Genomic DNA, 22,443 nt, shown 5'->3' with positions numbered 1-22,443 from the left:
CTGTCCAGACGGTGACAGCATGGCTAATTGTTTCAGGCAGGGTTGAAAGAGAAATTTTGCTTCCTGCAATGGCGTAAACAGTGCATTGGTCTCAATGTATTTAATACTTCCGTTATTTCTCTAAGATAGAGCTAAGATTTAAATGGTGAAAAAATTAGTGCTAATGCTTTTGTTGTTTTTGTAGGTCACATTTTTGTTCCTGGTTTCTCACTGACCACACAAACAAACGAGGCAATTAAATCCTCTGTTCACTTAGACTGTCTTGGGTTCAGTTGGGCATCTAGCATAGACGTAAATGTGGATTATTTTCTGTCTTCATTTTGTGAACACGTCATATTTAATTATTTTGCAATGAACTTCCAAAAAAATCTAATATCAGAACAGCAGCAGCAGTGCTAGCAGTAGCAGTAGTTGGCTTATTTTCAAATCTTTACAGATCTTCTCTTCTTCCTGTTTGCAAGTTATCTCATGTTATTATGCATTTTAAAAACTTCTATGGTAAGATAAGGTAAGATATAGTAGATATGGTAAGATAAGGTATCTTAGATGAGTTAAGAACTAGTATCATATATTCTCTGTGGAAACTTGTGATCATTTTAGGATTATTCTTTGTAATTGGAGGTGGTTGCTGGCTATTCTGGTGAGAGAGAGGTTTTATCTAAATCACTGCAGCTGTAATGGAAAAGCTTTCTGAGATGAGAGTCTGATGGTTTACTGTAAAGGTGATCAGATTCTGGGTTAATTTAATCTCTGTTACAAATTCATTTTGCAACTAAATTCTTCTATTTGAGAAAGCTCAATTCTTTGACATCTAGGACTTCAGCAGAGTGCTGTAAAGATAATCAATATGAATCATATAAAATACTGCAATAACGCATGATATAATTTTCGTTCCTCTGAGCCTCTTACCATTACTGCTGCTTTACCCTATTCCTTCTGTTTCTGACCTCAAGCGTATCTAAATTTGAAATAATGTACTCTAGATAAAGTGCTGGCATTTGAGATTTTGAGTTCTTGTTTGTGAAATGTTACAGGTGAGCATGGCGCAGTGTAAATCACTGATCCTTCAGAAGGCCTGTCTCTCTGGTATCCTCAGCACATGTGGATTTTAATGTAGGTGCTGTGTAAATAAATTGTGTGCTGACTGAGTACACAGCTAGGTCAGATCACGTAACAGGACTCACTTAATAGCTTTGATCTGGTCTTGTCTTGGTAGGAGGGAGGTGAAAAGAGCACGTTAGTGATTGGAGAAGGGCAGAGAAGCTGCAGCAAGGGGTCACAGATGTGACAGCTCAGGAAGGGAGCTGCTGGTAGAAAATATTCATGTCATAACCTCACGTCTGGGGAAAAGGAACATTAGCTCCTGGTTTACGCAGCCTTCAGGTCAAACATGGTTTTCCTCTGACGTAGGCAGATTTCTTGTTAAAAGAAGAAAATACGGTTCTATTGTCTTCCTAACAACCTGTGATGTCTAATACTACATTTCTGTTTATTTTAGTTTTTGGTAGAAGTGAAAAATTCCCGTATATCATCTGTGCCATCTAACTGGGTTATGGTTAGTAGGTATGTAAAGTTTGTTCTATTCTAAAAAAGAAGAATAAATGTGGTACTTTGGTGTCAGTTTTAACCTGAAACACATTCTTGTTCTCCATGTACTTTTTATTTTTAAACTGAAACCGAACTAAATCAAATGATTGTATTTATTTACTGCTTTAATAAGTTTTGCTTAAAAGTTCTTGATATGTTTTAATGCAATATATCCCTAGTGCAAAAAATATATATATTTTTTTCTTAATGTCATGTATATATACTGGTGTCTGAACTGTTGTTCCTGTAGTTAGTAGATATAAGCCTCTCAAAATTAGTTCTCAAAACTCAAAACTGTTCTCTCAAAACTGTTCTTATTCTATTTAGAAAGGTAAATGTTAGCATGCATAGATCTGCTTGTATGTCTCAATAAACTTATATTTAAAGTGAAAGGACATTTTACTCATATACACAAATATTGCTTGACTTGCTCTTTAGTATTACCTAATCACATTCTTAAGACATTTTTGCATAATTTTTCCAGTAGACAGATGGAATGAACTATGTAATTGGCTTTTTTTCCTTTTCAGTCACTTATTTTATTATTTAAGCAGGTCAAATACCTTAGTGTTATAATATGTGAGCCCAGATATCTATCACCTGAAACTGGCATAATCAGAGTGAACTCTGAAGTGTTTTTATTGATACAAGAGATCGATATTGAATTGAATCAATATTGAACTAAACAGATTAGCCAGAAGTAAGATAAGGAAGAGCAAATTGCAGTTAATCTGGATTTTGAAAAACAAAACAAAGAAGAAGAAAAAAAAAACAACAACCCTCAGAATTAAAAAATGTCTGGGAATGCCAGACAGAGTACTTAATGAAAATGTATGGATAAATAACAAGTGCTGCAAACAGAAACTTCTATGTGTGCAGAACTCTGTGTTTAACACATTTAACACAGGCTTATAGTAGTCTTCCTTTTTAAGCTGATTATTCTTTCTTGGGTGTTCTTTGTATATTTGATCAGTAACAGGAAAGTCATCCATTTATTCAATGTATGGCTGAACAGAATTCTGTGAAATATTTATCCGTCACTGACATGTACTACTTTGTGAAAAAGCTTTTAAAAGCTTTCTGAATGGTCAATGGTGCAGAAACCAATCACTTTATTTACAGTACAGACAGACCAATGGCATCAAAAGATGCCATTACTACTGCATTAAAATACCTTCTTTTTTTTAATATAATATGCATTTTCAAGGCTCACAGGGAATAAGAAAATTTATCTAATTTTGAATGTAAATGTTATAGCTGATTGCTTAGTAACCTTGACTTCCTGTTTGGCTTTTTCTCTCTTCTAGCACAAAAGCTGTCAGCCGTTTCCATTCTCCTTTTATTATAGAAAATTACAGACATCTCAATCAGCTTCGGGAGCAACTAGTCCTTGACTGCGGTGCTGAATGGCTGCGTTTTCTAGAGTGAGTTTACAACATAGCCCTTATCATTGTATTGTATTTTATATTATTTTTACTACAAGAACAGAAAAAGAAAGATCTTTATTTTGAAAAAAAAAAAAATTGATTGTTATTTTACCCTGAGCAAATTAAAAAATATCATCAAAATATTGTTCTTAAAGTATTTTAAGGCAAGAACATAAAACTGACTGAGAACTGACAGCAGCAGTGATATCTCCACATTTTGAAATTCTGATGAAAATACATTATTAGATATGTGTGGCTCTCAAAGTTTGAAAGTTAGTAACACAACACTAAGAATCTGAAAGTGCAACTCGCTGTACATGAGTGGAACGGAATCTAATAGTTTTATTAGTGATGTACAATGCAAATGAGGAGAAATAAGAATTTATGATATAAGCTAAACAAATTCTCTTTCAATATTAATTGATAAATTGTATGGCTTCACAGTTAAGTGTACCAAAACCAAAGAAAAAGTACTTTGCAGTGTTTCTCACAGTTTTTGGACTGTGATGTTCCGAGTATTAAGACAATCTCTTGGGTCAAGAACCACCACAGCTGTATACTAATTCTGCAACTGATTTTGAATCTGTTTCTTAGGAGGTAATTGGGTATTTCTGTGCTTCACAACTGGAGTGCAAGATCTGTTTATCTCAGATCAGAGTTTCAAAGACACTTATTTGACTGTTCAGCTGAAAGATCTTCAAATTAGAAGTTTAAAAACGAGTTCTCAATTTCTGAATACCTTTGATTTTTCAAGTGTCAGGCTATAAATTATTTTTTCACTTTCACAAGTTACAGACCACTGAAATTATTTCCAGTGTTGTGCACTGATTAATGCTTGACTTTCAGTTGTGGTTTTGTCCCCACTACTGAAACTTAGCAAGTTTCCTCTGAAGCTGTCTAAACATGAGAGACTTTTTATCTACTGTGATCTACCATCATGCTGAATTTGTGAAAGTAAACATCACTGTGTTGAAATCTCCTTTTCTTCATACTTACATGTATGTCATATGTCAGTGGCCTTTCTTGTAGTTATCTTCTTTAAAAAAGGTTGCATTTTTGTATATCATTGATTCTATCGTGTTCTGATTTAAATACAGAACAGACAGAATGAGTCCACTGTTTGTCTTGTAAAGATGAGCGATCAAACTTAATGATGCAAATACTTAAGTATCAAAATATTTTTGTGGTGGATATGTGTTCCATATCTGTCTGATGTGGTGGACTTGGCTGCTTCAGTATTGAGTCATGTGTGATAGGATAGAATGGTTTCTCCTAAGGGTCCCACCTCATGTTGCACAGTAGGACTGGCCTGAATATGCATTTGATTTTAAGGTGCTCTTACATCTCTGTATGAGTAGAGACTCCTTGCTGACAGCATTGGGACCTCTGCACTCAGTGAGTAGGGATGGAGTTACCGTGATTCTGCAACAGAAAGAACAGATTTTGAAGCAGGTAGCTCCATGAACAGGCTTCTCAGCAGGAGCATCATTTTCTGAGGATGGAGAAGCTGGAAGCAGGTGGCTGGAATTAGTGAGAAGGAAAGGAATTTGTTCAGGATATCTCTGGCAGGTGCTAACATAGTTGTAATGTGCAGACGCACCCTCAGCAGCCTGTGTTAATTATTTTACTTACCTCGTGACAGTTTCCAATCAACTGTCAGCAGATTCCTGCTGCCAGTCCTGACACAACACTAGACTAGGAGCAGCTCTTGGATTTGTGATCTTCATGCATCTCCAGAACCTGGTTGGACTGAATGATCTTATAGGTCTTTTCCAACCTTAGTGATTCTGTGATTCTGTGAACCACAGGTTGACCATCCCTGTGAAAGACATTAGCAATATTTTGGAATACTACTATTTAAGTAGTTGATTAAACATTCTGGAAATTATCTATGATGATTAGATGCTGAATGATGTACTAGATTTCCTGTTTTGGTGAGTATCAAAATGAGTTTTCATGCTGTGAGCTCTTCAAAACAGTTGTGAGGCCTGAAAGTCATCTTTTGTGACTCTTGTGTTACCATCAGTTCTGTGAGGGCTATAAGAGCAAAGCCATCATTTTCCATTCCCTTTATTGGTACCTGGGTCATGCTGAATGTGATGCCATGAGTGTAACTCAGAGCAAGGCTCTGCTCTTGGTAGGAACCCAGCAATTAAGTTTATTTGTTAGAAATAAGAAACACATTCCAATTTGCTCTTCTCTAGCTGTTTTGGGCACCTCAGTACAGAAAGGATGTTGAGGTGCTGGAGTAGGTCCAAAGAAGGACAACAAGGCTGGTGAAGAGCTTGGAGTTGCTATGAGGCAGCAACTGAAGGAACTGGGGCTGTTTAGACTGGGAAGAGGAGGATGAGGAGAGACTTTATTTCTCTCTTCCAATATCTGAAAGTGCTTACAGCGAGAGTGGGGTTGGTCTCACTGGTGACAGGACGAAGGGAAATGGCCTCAAGTTGTGCCAGGGAAGGTTGAGCTTGGATATCAGGAAAAACTTCTTTACAGAAAGGGTTGTTAAGCACTGTAATAGGCTCTCCAGGGAGGTGGTTGAGTGACCATCCCTGGATGTGTTTAAAAACCATTTGGATGTGGTGCTCAGGGACATGATTTAGCGGAGGGTTGTTAGGGTAGTATGGTTAGGTTGTGGTTGGACTTGATGATCTTGAATGTCTTTTCCAACCTGAGCAATTCTGTGATTCTATGGTTTTAAATATTGTAATGTAATCTGTTAAATAATTATTGCCCCTAAATTAGCCATGTCAATTTGAATTGACATATGTTCACCTCTCTACATTAGATCTGTTACTTCTCCTGTTTACTTTGCTGTTTTCAGTGCTGGTAGCAGCATACAACATTCAATTCTCTCCCCCTCAGATTTTGCTTCCTTTCTAGTTTTATATTCCATATTGTTTACTTGAGCTTGGAAGATGAGAAAAGAAATTCATAAGTACTAAGAGAATGAAGTCAACTGAAAACTGTTTTCTCCTGGTAATTTCATCATTGCACTGACAGAAACAGTACCATAAATGGAAAACTAACTCCCAAATTTTCTGTTGTAAATAACAATTTTTGTTGAAATTGCAGTCAGTTTCTGGTTCAGGAACTTTTATAATATATATTTTTTACTTTAACTTATAATTGAAGTGAATAGACACAGTTACCACTGTGATAAACAGTGGCATTTTTACAGACCTCATTTAGGCAGCAGGGATCAACTGCAGACCTTATATATGCTATCACGTGAATTTCATTTTGTCTGCATTTTTGCACTTAAAAATAATTCACTGTTACAACAGGATCATGAAGTTTGTCTTGATTAAGATTGTGTCATCATATTACAATTTAATACACTGCTGGGAGCTTTGAATTAATTTAAAGACCACAGGAGCCCTTTGAAAAACTTGGATGGGGTATATTTTGAAAATACATCTGTATTTGTGTGGAATTAATTTTTTCTTCTTATTTGCTCCTGCTATTTTTCCCTGTTTTGGTATAGCCATTTTAGTGAACATTATCACCCTGTATCTAAAGCGATTGGTCACCTAGCAACAATCGACTGTCTGTTCTCATTGGCACAGGTGGCTAAACAAGGAGACTACTGCAGGTAATCAATTTTTAATTTTTATTTAGGATTTTATATGAAATTTGAATTTTTAAAGTAAATTTGAGTTGAGTATATGTAGCACAGTATGTATAATTAAAACTGTTTACAGTAGTTTCATTTTAATTTGAATTTGCACATGCTTCTAACTTTGTTTCAAATCCTTAAACATTGCTGTTCATATCTGTTGACTTCTATTTGTCTGTCTGTTGTTTAACATGAGTCTGGCAGACAATATCTTAAAGATACATTATATACATTGAACTTCACCTGGAAATTTTTGTTTTATTTTTATCGTTCTAGTATTTATGGTGTATGAGGCTTGTTTCAAGGATGAAACAATTCAATTTCAGGTGAAGATAGGTCCCACCTGCTATAGCAGTGATAATGTCTCTCCAATGATCCTAGTGTGTTTAGCTAAGATGAGCTGCTCACATCCCTCTGACAAAGACCTGCTCACGCATACCAGGCAGTGCAGCCTGGGTCTCTGCTGGTGCCAAGTCTGTCCTTCTTGCTCTGCGTGCTGAGGAGACATGAACCCTCTGCTTCCCTAGAGATTGGCTCAAAGCTTTTTCATGAGCATGTCCACCTTGTAGCTTATGTGTTCCTTTATCATCACAAGCCCTATCTCTTCTCTCCACATAGACAGTCACTCTCTCTAGGGTGCCCATTTCCATACTAAGAGGTCTCTATCCACACAGACATGCATTGAGTTACTACTTGTGAGTTCCGGCCTACAGGTTGCTAGTTACTATTTCTGAGGTTTATTTCAGACAGCTTTGTAAAGAGTTGATTTCCAGTCTCCAGTAAACGTTTTCCTTGTGAGGCTGTGCACAAGTGATCAGACAGTTACTTATAGACAGGTGTCTGAATTAGTGAAGCTTAAGACTTGTGGAAATACAACAAATTGTGTATGAAATGTATGAGGATGAAGGGAAATCAACTTACATATGCTTCTCCTTTTATATACAGCATTACAGATAATATTGATCTCCTGTGGACTCTTGGGATCTTGTGTGCTTCTGTCAAAATCAAATGCTATCAAATTGCTCCCTTATTTCTGTATACTCAGATGTGAAAACAAACAGAAATCTTATTAATTCACTGTACAGAGTTTAACTAATTCATTGGATGTTAAAGAGAGGCTTACAGCTTGTAAACTGGCAGGGAGGAGTCTTCTCAGTTCAACTTTAGCCACAGGGAAGATGTCAATAATTAATTTTGAAGGGGACTTTCATGTTAACTAACTCAAGCATTTCAGAGGAGGTTTTTTTGTCTGGGTGAGGATAGTTTTATAATCATCCTACCAGATGTTCCACAGCTGTTGGAAAGAAGTAAGCACCTCTTACAGTTTCCAAAGGGCATTATGGGAAACCTGTAATGGGAGGCTCTTCCTTTATGTGGAAGATAAACTAAGTCAGGGCTCTCAGGCAGCAAAGTTGCGTGTGTGAAGATGGTAGTGTAGGTAGCTCAGACATCGTCACGTAATGTTTGTGCTGTCCACTCTGCAGATTGTGATTTTTTTTTCATGACTCAACCACATGCAATGCATTCCAAAGCAATTCAGGTTTTTCCCACTGCATGACATATGCTTGTATCATTGTGGAGACATAGGAGAAACCTTTTGAATGAGGTTCTGCTTCTGCAGCCCCCATTGTCTGGAGCCAGAACAGTCAGCAAGGCCCGTAGCATCCTGAAACTAGATCCTGTCTTCACAGTCACATGGAAGGAGACCTGAACAGTTAAAGGAAAAAAAAAAAAAGTTATGATTTCCAAAGATGAGGGCAGAATTTTAAAATACCATATGGATCATTTAGCATTAGTTCTGTGGTTTTATATGAGTATTCTCTTCTCAGCTATTGCCACTTTCCTAAGTTATTGCTCTTTTCTCAGAGTGCTTATGCTTGTGAAGGAAAATGTTGGAGAGGCATTAAGTCATATTTACCTCTCCATTGAATGTTGATCTTCACTTATGATGAAAAAAGAGAACTTTGCAAAAAAAAACGAAAAATAAATCATAGTCATAATGTAGTGACTATGCTGATTTGCATTTTTTATGTGAAGATCACACAGCTTTTTGAGGTGGAACTTTTCAGACTGTTATGTAATGCAGAATTATGGATGCTGTATTAGTAGTGTCCTTGGATATAATCTTATTTGTAGCTAAGGTGGAGCCATTTGAAACTTGAAATTTGAAATTTGAATACTTCTCCTTAAGCGATTTTGAGAGAAGACACAACTACCATCAGTCTGGTTTGTAGATTTATTTCTAAAAAGAGTCTCTTTTTAGAGACTTTCAGAGTTTCAGCTTATTATGTTCTTTTTGTAGACAGTAATTGTGGCAACTCTTAAACATGTTGGAAGTTGCTGCCAAATGTGAGTGCAGCTCATGTTTATAGAACTACAGCTCTGTCCTACTGTTGTCTTTGATTTGTATGGTCTCTGTGTGGTCAGTCACAATAAACATAGTTGAACAAATTTCTTTGCTAGCTCTGTGCCAGCCAAGGCTTGCTTCCATAGCAGGCTGCATGAGTTGATGTCCAGGATCATCCTGAGAACATCAAATGTATCCATAAGTGGTGGAAATTTGCAGGAGCTGCTGCAGCAGTGAGAGGTCAAATGTCTACTGTCCTCAGTTAGGGTGCTTTGCTGTTGCTTGTTCAGTTTTTAGTTCATAATGGCTCTTCAGAATGTGTTTTCTAGGTAATGAAAAAATATGTAAATACTTTAAAATATCGCAACCTAATCAGCTGATTTTCAAACTAAATAAAGCCAATCTTTAGAAATATTTGTTAGCATGAATTCTTTTTTTATGTGTCATTTTTATATTTTCAGGAAAATCTGCATTGTAGATTACCGTCCCCCACCAGGTTTTAGTTATAGAAGTTCTAAGTGATCAATTACAATGCATGCTGAAACTAACATGTCTTCTTTTTTTTCAGACCAGTTGTGAAAGATAATCAGCAAGAAATAATTATAAAAAATGGCAGGCACCCTGTGATTGATGTATTACTGGGAGAACAGGATCAATATGTTCCAAACACCACAAACCTATCAGTAAGTACTGAGATACCCTTTGAGCTTAAATCACCGAGGGGAAGGAATCTGTGATTTGTTTCCTGGCCAGGAAGTTTAAATAAATAATTTAATCTTAGAACTGGCTGCATGCTTTCATGTTGGAGAGATGCTGCTACACACAGCCACATCAGTTGTGTCCTTTTGCTGTCATTGTGCAGCCAGAATCTGTCTTAGCAACCCTGTTTGGGCTTAATGGAATAAAAATAATAAAAGAGAGGAAAAAAGATGATCTGAAAATTAGAAAAATAAAAGTTTTAAATGCTTATTTTTGAACTGTAAGTGAATAATTACAGGATTATTACCAGTGTCATTAGAGGGAGGGTGCATTTTTGTAGGAATTTTATCTCAAATTTGTTTAGTTCTTAACTGCTGTTTTTCCAAAGGAATGTAATGTATAGAATTATCAGCCATGTAAATTCATGTGTCTCATTTACAGGGTCAGTTTTCCAAATTAATTTTAACACAGCTCAGATTTTTTTTTAATGTACTATGCATTTTCTTTCTCTCCGGAAATACAGAATTCATACAGTATTTCTTAATTTGATGATGCAAATCTGGAGTTCTGACTATTAAATCTGTAGTATTGTGTACACACTCTGTATATTGCATAGTAATTTTAAGAAGCCGTTAATACTAACATAGATAAAGATCCCCAGTGTGTAGCTGCAGATTCTGTGTTATTCATAAGTCCTACTGACTTGTTTTATGCAACAGAGAATTAAGTAACATGTTGCTGAGAAATGAGAAGATCACTGCTTTTTTTATATTTCTGTTAGTAGATCAAAGAGAGCTCCTTGGTGTTCTTCGAGCAATATTACTTACACCATATAATGTAGATGAGCTAAATTTGGTATAAAAACAGCTATCTTTGTTTGAAAACATCACCTTGTTTTATTTCATATATCTCTTTCTGATGAGCATGTTTTATGAGGTATGCTCTGAAAGTAATGCCTATTTTGTGTCATTGGCCCGTGATGTCAGAGGCAGATATTGGTGGTGCAGCAGTAGAGGTTGAACTTTCCTGCACATACCCTGTTACATATTGTTGCTGTGTGACAGATGGCAGCAGAGGGGCACTGTGACAGAATAGTGTATGACGTGGATGTATATCCACGTCAAGGGTGTGGAATTAAATTCCTCACTGCAGAAAAGATGGCACCCACTGACATTCATTGGTTCTTGCTGGACATTTACAGAGACAAGCCAGTGTATGTGATCAGAGTGGGTGATGTGTTTCATCAGTTGCAGCAGTGATGTGAAAGAAAAGCCATCTTCCAGACCACAATGTAGAAGTTACGAGCTTGGCGTGCAGGCTCTTGTTCAGTGCTGGCAAAAAAATCATAGCAAAGGGTAGCAACTGTATTGAAAAATAGCGTTTTGTCACTGAGAATGTGCTCTATCAAATAGTGTTTTTGTGCTCTTTGTGCCTGTTGTAGTTTCCATGGAAATAAATAGAAAGCATTACTTCTGGAGCAACCTACCTGGTTCTTTTTCTTCTTTCCTGAAAAACTACTTTTTTTTTTTTTTTTTTTTTTAATATTTGTCTATATCTTTTTTTATATAGTACATTTCTTTTCCTAATGAATATAAAAATATGCTTGTGACTTACCTCTGAATACATATCTGCCTTTTAATACATCAGATGTAGAAAAAGTAGCAGATGTTAGTGTAATGTCATTGCCATGGTGTAAGCATTGCTCAAACTTGTATTCATTTATCTGGAAATATTTGTAAGCATGGAACAGTGATATAGATACTGCACAATACCTCATAGAACATTCTCAGAATTGTTTGTGAAGTCTGAAATAGTGACAGATGGCACTTAGAAAAAAATCAGCGTTTCATTCAGTAATCATCATTTACTTTTTCTCTTTATTCTCCTCCTTATGTTGGCTTTCCAAATACTGTGTATTACAAAGCCAAGAATCATGGTAGAATCACCTTCTCTCTTACTTGTTGAATTCTCTCTTTTTTGTGAGAGGTGGGTGGGAATCCAGTTTATTAAAATGTCTCTAGTTTTAATGGATTTGTCTGAATCAGCAGGAAAATGTGTCTCCTGTCATGGGTTCAGCTGAAATGCTGTCAGAAACCTAACTTTAGGAAAGCTTTCTTTGCTCTGCCTTGAAATAAACATCCATTATCTTTACCATATATTCCAGTAAGATATTGGCTTAAGGTTGCACGCCATTGTAAGGCTGTGCTGATGCTCCAGTATATATCTGTTCTTTCCAAAAGCTGGCTTTGCAGACAGACCACCAATCTCAGAACATGATTGGAGGGACCCTGAGGAACATCAAACATGAGCAAGAAACTTGAGGATTTTAGCAGATTAACTCATTCTGCTTTTCAGTATTCTGTAAGTTCTTGTTGAGCCAAGTGATGTCCCTAATGAAGTTTTAGCAGCGCTATTGAAACTATACCTTCGAGACTAAAATGTAATGAATTATGTTTCTGTATAGTCATATGCATTTTATTACATCCATCCTTTATTCCTGATAATGGTATTTTCTGTGTTTTAATTTTATTGCAAGTTATTTTTGAACATGTTTTTGTTGGTGGTGGTTGGTTTGTTTTTAGGAAAAGGTAAACAACTTTTACATATAATAACTGGTTGTATATCTCGTCTGCATGGTCTAGTTTTTGATATAACAGTGTTGGTCCTCTGGTAGTGTTATTTGCCTCCCTTTTGACAAGAACGGAAGTCCAAAAGAAAAGCAAATCTGCAAGGATCACAAGAATTTTTTTCTGCACAGAACTTTGTAATTTTCTTATTGTCACAGTGTCTGATGACTTCCAGGTTTCCTAAGTAGTGTGGCAAATATTTGTTATGCCCAGCTTGTCCTTTCTTCCTTGCATCTCCCATGGGGCAAGGGAATATGCAGACTTTTTATTAAACTGTAAATCGTTGGATTTCATTGTATGTCCCAGTAGATATGAAAAGTCTGATTGTCTGAAGTACTTACATAACTTGACTTCCTAGTCTTGATTCAGGTCCTGAGAAGGTTTTACAGGTTCATTGATGAGTTTTCATTTCTGTAGCATTTTCCTGCATCAGAGTATGAATGCTTTTTTCTAGAGCCATATACGTGTTTCAGTACTATAGGAAGTCTTACAGCTGATTGTGTCTAATAACATTTTCCTTAGGATTTCAGTGATTAGATACACCGATTATTCAGAGATTGGACACAGTCTGATTACAACATCTGTGTTGCAGCCAAGTATTGCTAAACTCATCAGCATCTTGATTTCTTGTAGTGGCCTGTCTGTTTTGATGTGGGTTGTTGAAAGGTTTAGCATGTAGGTCAGATCTTTTTCTCACGGATTTTTTCCCATTCGGCAGTAAGAACTCTTAACTGGAGAGGAATCCAGATCACAAACAAATTCAGATGACACTGGCTGTTCTGAAAGTTTTTCTCCATTTCTCCGAAGAAAACTGCATAGAAAGTTCTTGGAGAACTTTCTTAGCTCCTGAATGAAGACAGGGAAAATTTTTCCTCAGTCTGTCCACAGTGCTCAGGAGTAATGAATGTTGATTGCTATGCTTCTCTCTCACCAGCCTGAGGAGATCATAGGAAGATTTATCCATGTGAGACTTCATAATATTTTGAGATGTGAATGTAATGAACTCTAATGAAGGAAGCTGTTCGCATAGAGAATGCTTAATCCCAAGGAAATGCCCTGTATCTCTCTGAAAAAATGCATACACACCAGTCTTATATGCAACTCATATGAAGTCAGTATATTTAACCACTGTTTTGTGTTTCCAGAGAGATGGTGAAAGAGTCATGATAATAACTGGACCCAACATGGGAGGAAAGAGCTCTTATATAAAGCAAGTTGCATTGATCACAGTCATGGCACAGATTGGTTCCTATGTTCCTGCAGAGGAGTCAACAATTGGTGTTGTAGATGGTATTTTTACCAGGTAATCTTTTGAAATTTCATGTTTGCTTATGAAATTGTTAATACTGTTAATACAGTGAATGTGTGGGGATGCATCAAAGTGAATTTCATTTTTCATTTAGAATGTTAGAACGTATGCTTAGTTTTTTCCTTAATTTTCAAATATGTATACTGATTGTTAGGTTTGATTTTATTTTTTTTTTGATCAGCTGTTTGATTATAGTAACTGTTTTGGAATCTTTGAGTCTTTAAAGGATAAGAATGTTAATTCTTATGTCTTTATTAAGATTCAGACATTTAACTTCACCTGTCTGAATGGAAATCTCAGCCAAGTATTCCACTGCGTGATACCTAACTGATATTCACCCTAATATGAATGCTGCCAGTTCTGAAAATCATGTTGCAGTTCTGCTGTGCAGTCTAGTCATACATACTTTTAATATTTGGGACTGAGAATTTGGGCCTGCTTATATTCTCTTGCCTGTACTATCAGTCTTATGTATGCATTACTTGAAGTATATCTTTTATACAATGAATTAATGGGAGTTCATTTCACTTGTCAGCTATCAGTCTCATTTTTAAAATAAAGCTGAATAAATTTTAAGGATTACTAGCGCAGTCTAAACTAACTTTTTTTTATAGTCAGGTATTACTGTGGATTATCCAGTCTCTGTTTCCGTCCTCTTTTCTGTCTGTTTTGATCTGCTAAAGTTCCGTGTTCATGATGCCATTTTAGCTGGATAATTATTTATGGTTCTAAGTTTCATAAAGATTAGTATTATTTGTGGTAGAATTATCTTTTCTGAAATGTTATGGCACAGTGCACTTCAGAGTTAACTATTAACAGAGAATTTGAAATATTGCTCATAAGGGATTGCTTCATCATATAAAGATGTTGTGTTCTTGTGCATCACACTGTTGTTTTAAAGAATGAACAGAATTGTGCTTTAATGCACTTCAGTGGTAAGCAGTTGAACGAATTAAAAAAGAACTTGCATTGTTGTTCCAAAATTAATTGCAGCTGAACATTCAAAATAGTTAACTTTTTTTTCTCCTCAACTTATATTGAAAGTAATTGAGTGGTTGATTGAACAAGCACTTCTGAGTGAATGTAGAGATACATAAGATGTAATTTATTTTACAGCAAAAACATTCCAGTGTTGCTAATGATTGAAAAGTTATTTTTGTCTTCTCTGTTTTCAGATGAACATAGAGTACCCTTCTGTGTTCACACTAACTCAATTTCCAACCATAAGAGCATAAATCTGTTTCTTTTAAGTTCAGTATCCCCTTTCCTCTGATGTATGACTGTCACTACAGCATGATTTTTTCAGCAGAAAGTTTGAGAAAGATTGATTTGGTCACTAGGAGTGCCATTTTGTTATGTGCTCACTAGCAAGTGAACAAATTGTTTCTTGTCCTCTGTAATGTGAAATCCTTGAATATACAACTTTCACCCATTCCAATTGCACTTCTCATATTCCATGTAACTTTTCTCTATGTAGTGGATATTTTTGCATCTGTTCTGGTAAGCTTTTCTCTTCTACCATGCTACCTTATGCTTTTTAATTTTGAACCAAAAAGGATTTGGGCAAGTCACCAACTGGCTGTGAGCTTTCAGACCACTTAATTTGGAGTCAGTCAGCTCTTAACCCTGTGATTGAGTTTTAATTTTTTTATTATTATTATTTTTCCCTGTCGAAATTAGCTTTGGATTCTCAGCTGGATATGCCATTCTTCAATCAATGTGAAATGTGTCAAAATTGAAATATGAACACTAGATGAGTATACTAATTATTTAAATTCTCGTCATTGCACTGGTAATTGAATTAACTAATTGGCTTAAAATTAATCATCAATGAATTGAAAATACATTACTTATAGAAATAGTAATGCATTTGTTACATGGTTAGCATAAGAATAACAGGAAGTAAAAAGGCTGGTTTGTGTATGACAGGTGCAAGGTCCTGCATCTGGGTCGGGGCAATCCCAAGCACAAATACGAGGAGAAGGATTTGGGAGTGTTGGTTAATGAAAGACTCAACATGTGTTGAGGGTCCAGGTCTGCAGGTCCAGAGCAGGGCCATGAAGAAGATCAGAGGGCTGGAACATTTCCCTTATGAGGAGAGTCTGAGAGAGCTGGGGCTGTTCTGCCTGGAGAAGAGAAGGCTCTGAGGGGATCTGATAGTGGCCTTCCACTATCTGAAGGGGGCTCACAGGAAAGCTGGGATGGGACTTTTTATCAAGGCATGCAGTGACAGGACAAGGGAAAATGGTTTTAAACAGGAAGAGAGGATATAGAGACTAGATATTGGGAAGAAATTCTTTACTGTGAGGGTGGTTGCCCAGTGATGCTTTGGATGCCCCCTCCCTGGAAGCATTCAAGGCTGGGCTGGACGGGGCTTTGAGCAACCTGGTCTAATTGGAACTACATGATCTTAAAATTTTCTTCCAAACCAAACCATCTGTGATTCCTTCAGAAGCTCAGGATATTAATTGTTCTTTTGTAAAAGATAATCAGTGGAATTGTGCGTATTTAAACCTCACTCTTCTTTTTTATGCTGGGATTATCCATTTACAGGATGTTGGATTAGATGGCCAGGACAAATGTTTAGAAGATTTCTTTTATCATGATTTTGCTTCTGCCTATGGAGCATAGGGGCCTTCCTAGCTCTATATATCCAAGTAATGATCACCTGGAGTCCCTGCATGGATGATTTCTCAGTGCTTCTCTGTCCCACCATAATGTACAGTAGCCAAAAAGAAGTCTTTAGTGCCCAGTCTAGTCTTTGCTTAACTTCTTTGTTTTCACCATGTGCATGAACTTCAACCTCTACCAGATTCTACAGCTCAGAGGCTCAAGGTGTACAGAGACTGTCAAGGAAACAGACATATTTTTTTTTTCCTCGGAGTTCTGGAAATGTCTTAAAATATGCAAGTTTGTCAGGACAGGCTGACGTGGTGTTTCATCCAGAGTATTTTTTAGCCTTAGGAAATTACTATTTTATATATTGTAATGCTTGGTTGGAGGAAAAAAATAATAAACTCAGATACCACATTATATCTCCTACACAGTTTCTTTAATGCTCTGACTGACAGACCTTACATCTGTAAGGCCTCAGCCTTTGCCAAGAGCTCTCATCTGGTAGAGGATGAGTTTGAAGAGATTTCTCCTCATGCTCTTTCTGCAATTCACCCTCAGTTGAGCTTTTTTATTCTGTTTTCTTATATGTTGTTATTGTTTTAATAGGATGGAGTTATGCAAAGATCCTTTCCTCACTGCCACCTCAGGCCACAGATATCTCACTGGAAAATGGGATTTTGTTGTTGATAACTTTGGTATATTTTTAATCTTTTGAAAACATTGCACAGAAAGATGTCAGTTTCCAAGTTATTTTCATTGCTGCGATGGTGTGTTGTTTTCTAGATGCTGCTATTAGCATAGCACTCCTGCTGTGAGGGGTGCTTTACAGGCTGACTATATGAGAAGTTCCATGCATCAGGAGCAGCAGCAGTTCTGCTTCTTGCTAAATTTTTTTGAATATTAAGACTTTATACTGCAGTATCTTTTTTATTTGTAGACTGCATCTTCCAAGAGTGAACTTACATAGGTTTAAGAGATCGCCATTCATTTAGGATTTATATATTGTGCTTTAAGTAAGGTTTCCATGGAGATCGAAAGGTTGCTACTATGGTTATTCCTTTGGATATATTTAGTATTTATGTATTATAGCATCCCTAAACTGACTTTAAATACTGCATTCTATTAAGCATTTTAAATCTGGGAAAAAAAAAAAAAAGTAGTTTAAAGGAAATGTCTTGCTTAGAGATGCAGTGAAAATACAAATTATTAATCTTCATTACTAGGTGTACAGGTAAAATACAGAGAAGAGCTGATTATTTCATTTTAAAGAGGAGGAAAGGGAGAGATCCTTTTTGTGCATAATGCCACTAAGCCCAGATGATTTGCTATTACCAATCTGTTAATTGAAAACTTTGAGGGGTGAGAGTAATTCCTTCCAGTCTCTTGTTCTCTTTTACTACTTCTTAAGTAAGTCTCTGAGTGTTCCTGTGAATTATCCCCAGATTCAACGATTTTTTATTTGTAAAAACAACCTTGTTACTTCCATTGCAGTGCTTTGATCCTCATCCTAGTGAAAGAATGTGAAGGAACTGAAATACGGAGTAAAGAATCTACTTTATATTTAATTCTCTTCATTTCTCTGTGTTTATTTAGAGCTGTATTTGGACTGATTTATGTATTTTACGCTAAAAGTGTATGAATAAATCTCTCACTTGAAATTCTACATACCCTTATTCATTTCTTCATGAATCGAGCTATGTGAAAACTGTATACACTAAGTTACTACTTCTCAGATCTTCTGTTGTGCACTTTACTTTAGGGACAGATAAGTAATAAGGAGGATATTGTCTTTAGAGAATGTTCTGGAAGTGGTATTTTCTTTTTTCTTTCCATAAAGGATAATGTTTTCAAGCAGCCTTCACTCATGGTATTTCACTTAATCAATTTCATCATAGGAATTTTAGAAGAGTTTTGTAAAGGTCACTGTTCAAAATACATTGACTTTTAATAGGATTTGAGTGTTTAATTCTTTGATATGTTTAAAAATTCACATTCAGAGTTCTTTGTGCAGTAAATAGGTTCAGTTTTTCTTTTAAATTAACCTTCCATTTGTGTTAGTTTTTTCTACTAATTTAGTTACTGAGACACTAAAACAATGTAATATTTTTCTGTGTGTTTTGTAGAATGACAAATCAAGCGTGGACATGCACACATAGAGAAACTAATGAAAGAAATTATGTTGACATAATAGCATTGAGAAGAAATAGTGTTTAGCTGCTGAGGATACCTGACCTGTAAAAAGGTCTCACTCGATCCATTATTGAAATAATTTCTTATTGCTAGAAACCTGTAATCCACTTCCTGTAGGTCACCAGTAGCTCTTTATAAGAGTCTGTTTTCAAAATTGAGAGAGAAAAAGAATGTTATAACAATTTGAAGGTAGAAGATGAAATAAGCAAATTAGTCAATAGTTCAAATTACTGAAGACTTTGTATTCAAAATCTCAAGAATTAATTTACTGAAATCATAAGCTGCCAGTAAAGGAATACTTCTAAGGAGACAGCTGCCAACACTAGGAAATGGTAAGGAGCAAAAGAAGAATTTCCTTTCTAGCATATTTACTACAAGCTTTCTCTTGTTGCATTAGTATGAAAACCGTTTCATTTGTTCCAGTGATCATACATTAGTATGCACAGTCACATTAGAGGGACATGCATGTTCCACTGAGATTTTTACATCACCAGCCAAGCTGGGCATAGCATTTAAAGGGCAGCTTTAGTTGTCTGAACTAGTGTTCTGCACAGTGCCTTAATCGCATTTCAAAACTGCCTCTTGCAGGTTAGGCACTACATGCTTAAATTTTACAGAAATACAAAGAAGCATCAGTGAGATGTGTGTAGATTACACTCCTATCATCTTTCTCTCTTTCAAAAAGAACTTTCTTTCTGTTTCTGCCTTTAATCCTCATGATGGCAAAGAAAATGAGTTTGAATGGTCAAAGAAAGTATATTAATAAAACTGAGGAGTGGAGGAGGTTGGCAATACACGTTATTAAGTGATAGCTGTAGATTGCTTAGAGAAGCAGCAGTTTAATGTCTTTTGTTTTATGTAAGACATGCAGGTTGCCAGCACTTCAAGGCAATTGTTGGCATGAGGCTGCTTTGAAGGCCAAGGCATTTCATCACAATCTCTTGAAATGGATAGCTGAATGCATTGTGTTGCTCTTGCCACTGGTGACAGTGCTTCCCTTGCTGCCTGTAAAGGCTTGCTGCTGATACTATCTTCAGTGGATTCAAAAATCTGCAAATCTGACCTGTAGGCCATTCTATGTAAATTTGTGAGAATTGTACACTCACATGGGTGTGAACTTGATTTTAGTTCTGAAAAAGCAATATTTGATTCCCTTCATAAGTGATATGACTGACACTTCTCATCGTCATCATCCGGAGAGCTAAAGGACCCACGCCAGTAATGTGCAATGCGATCCACTCTGCCAATACCTGAAGAGGAAGGGGCATTTGTATATATTGAAATAACTTTTTCCTTTATTTATTCTTTTTTTTTTTTTTTTGCCTAAGGCACTGGAGCCATTGTCAATGCTTTCACTAGTATTGTCTTTATGTTGTAAGAATTGGCACCTAAATGAGAAGTTACTGACGGGGAAATAGGGAAAGTTTGTGACTGCAGCCTTAGGCCTGTTCACATAACCTGCCGTTGTAACCCCTGCAAGACTACAAGTATCTGTATGAAAGTGTGTGTGAGAAGTCTGCCCTATTGCTGTATTCTGCTTGTTTCCACTTCTTGTGATGGAAGGATCTCATGTATTGTTAGTGGCATAATCATCAGTTGCAGAACACAAACTTGAGATGCAAGGAACTTGAGAGATAATGTTTTCTCTGTCAAGTCTTCTTACTGTGTACAGAAAAGCACGACTGTTGCTCTGCTGAGATGAAAAAATAAAACAAGGTTAGCTGCTGATTGGCATATTGCACTCCTGCATAGGAGAATGGCTAGCTTATTCCACCTACAAGTGATTTAGAAAGCAGAACTTTGACTACTGTGGCAAATTATTAAATTTTTATATATTCAAGAGATTTTTAGCAACAACTGAAGTTGTTTTGAGGTCTCAAAGACTTTAATTTTTCTTTGGCATGGTCCAGAAGGTGAGCATGATAATCTGGAAAGAAAGCTGTTAAAGCTAAGAGAAGAGTTTTGTGATGAAACATTTATTCAAAATCAATTGAAAAAAAAAAACAGTCCAAGACATAAAATCCAGGTCTTTCAAATCCACTTTTCTTTAAAGGATCTTCACTGGATATATTGCAGTTTTTTTTCTTTCTTGTATGTTTTATGCAAAATGTCTGTCTGATCACTAAATGATGGAATTCACTTTCAAAAAAAGGTCAGGTTCCTTACAAAGGAAATTTGTGTGCTACCTCCTAAAATACTGTAACAGCTATTTAATTGTGACAACTTGTCAGTCTCATCTTACTATTTCATCACATGTGTGGAGTTAGAAGAAACTCATGGGCAAACTCACTATTTTCTCTCTAAACAATTTTTTTAACCAGATAAAATGTACATATTTATGGCATCATTATAAATTTTGGTACAGGTAAAAGTAATGATGGAAAGCAAATACTTTATTAGCACCTGCAAACATTTGGGCAATCAATTTTGGATGTTTGTATTTATTTTTAATTTCCTTCATTGGAATGTCACTATCATTAAAGTTTGAAAGGTATTTAAAGTTGCATGATTTACTTTAACAGCCTACATGTTGCAAAGCTTGTTCAAAGTATAGTGTGTAAGAAATCTTGAGAAAAATGGAAAGCATGACATAGTGTGGTATATGAACGAGGAAATAGAAGATGTTTCTATTAGGGCAGAAATTGAATAGAAGATGTTTTCCAGGTGCTTTTCACCATTCACTGAAACCTGAAGTCAATCACATAAGAATGAAAATGAAATAGGGCTTGTCAATATTAATGGAAATGAGTGTTCCATTGGTATACCTGCCAAAACTTCACAGCTTTTTGTTCTCGAGCAAATAATGTTGCTCTTTATATCATTCCAGTTTCACCAGTTGATCAGTAGAGGTAGGACAAGAGAAGACGGGTGAAAGAAAATGACTGATGCTTATTCTGTATGGTAAATAAAAATTCCTTTTTTGTTGTTTTGTTTTTCATAGCTACACAGCAGAAGTGATAGGCAAGTAATGGTTGAAAAACAGAACAGTTTGTTACGACCAGAATTCAGTTTTTCTCTTCTTTGCCGTTTACTCATTGTTTGTTTAATGGGTGAGCATTATGTGCAAGAGAGTGCCCAGGAACTTGCCTGCTTAAAAATGGTTTAGAAACACTCTACATTAGAAGTCTCTTCCTACTTAGTGATTTCACTAAGCAGAAAGAACTGAATCCTTCCTCCAGATCAGCCCTGTGCACTTAACCTTGATTGTTGAAGGGGAAGCATGCTGATGGTATTTTAAAATAGTTATCAGCAGGCAGGAAAGACTTGGAGAGCTTTTACGCTTTAAATGGGCCTCCCCCATCTTGATTTTAGTCTTTTGTTCTGAGTGGAATATGATGTTACTGCTCTTCACCTCTAGGGAGCTAAACTGATTGCTTTTTGCTAATAAACTTTAAGCAGAAATAAGGTATGTTTCGGAATTAGATATGAATTCATGTATATGTGACTTAAAGAAAGGTATTTTTGTCTCTCTTATGTTTCAGCATTATTACCATGCCAGGATTGCCATGCCTTTCTCTGAATTCTCCTTTTGCTGGTCACAGCCTCAGAAATGAATCACATCACTAGGATTGAATGGCATAGATTATGTGTGTTCACGTATTTAATAATAAGTTGTCCTTTATGGCAGTCTCTGCAGTATTTTGCCAGAACAGCCTATAACCTTTTATTTTTATATCATGTTATGAACTTTGTTGTTCTTAACTCAAAAGACCTGTTACCAATCTCCAAAATTCCTTGGCTGCTTTTATTGCTTTATTAAGCTTTATTGATTTCTTCAAGGCTTACAGGGGTAGGATTATGGAGATTAGTCTTACTGTCAGTCCTAGAAATATCAGACCCGAAAACCTGGCATAAGGATTCGGCTAGTCAGTGTCTTCATATATTCATCATAAAATACAAGCTATGAAATTCCATTTTTGAGGTGACAGTAATGGCTGGCAGGGCAGACTGCAGGCATCCTTTGTAATACAGAAATTGCCTGAGAATGCTGAATAGAACCTATGGAGGAGCTAATCACATAG

The 22,443-nt window shown here is 36.2% G+C and overlaps 1 protein-coding gene across 1 annotated transcript in view; it reads left to right on the top strand.

The window, feature by feature from the left end:
• Positions 1-22,443, top strand: part of MSH3 (mutS homolog 3) — a 111,020-nt gene that overhangs the window by 71,325 nt on the left and 17,252 nt on the right. The window contains exons 16-20 of the mRNA XM_090132645.1: positions 1,499-1,563; positions 2,895-3,011; positions 6,502-6,609; positions 9,549-9,663; positions 13,452-13,609. Of these exons, the coding sequence (XP_089988771.1) occupies positions 1,499-1,563; positions 2,895-3,011; positions 6,502-6,609; positions 9,549-9,663; positions 13,452-13,609 (563 nt within the window). The remainder of the gene's footprint in view (positions 1-1,498; positions 1,564-2,894; positions 3,012-6,501; positions 6,610-9,548; positions 9,664-13,451; positions 13,610-22,443) is intronic.

This window comes from Phasianus colchicus, chromosome Z, assembly GCF_987193195.1.
Source record: "Phasianus colchicus chromosome Z, bPhaCol1.hap1.1, whole genome shotgun sequence".
NCBI lineage: Eukaryota > Metazoa > Chordata > Aves > Galliformes > Phasianidae > Phasianus > Phasianus colchicus.
The sequence above is the reverse complement of the archived record's forward strand: the minus strand, read 5'-3'. Positions and strand labels throughout refer to the sequence as shown.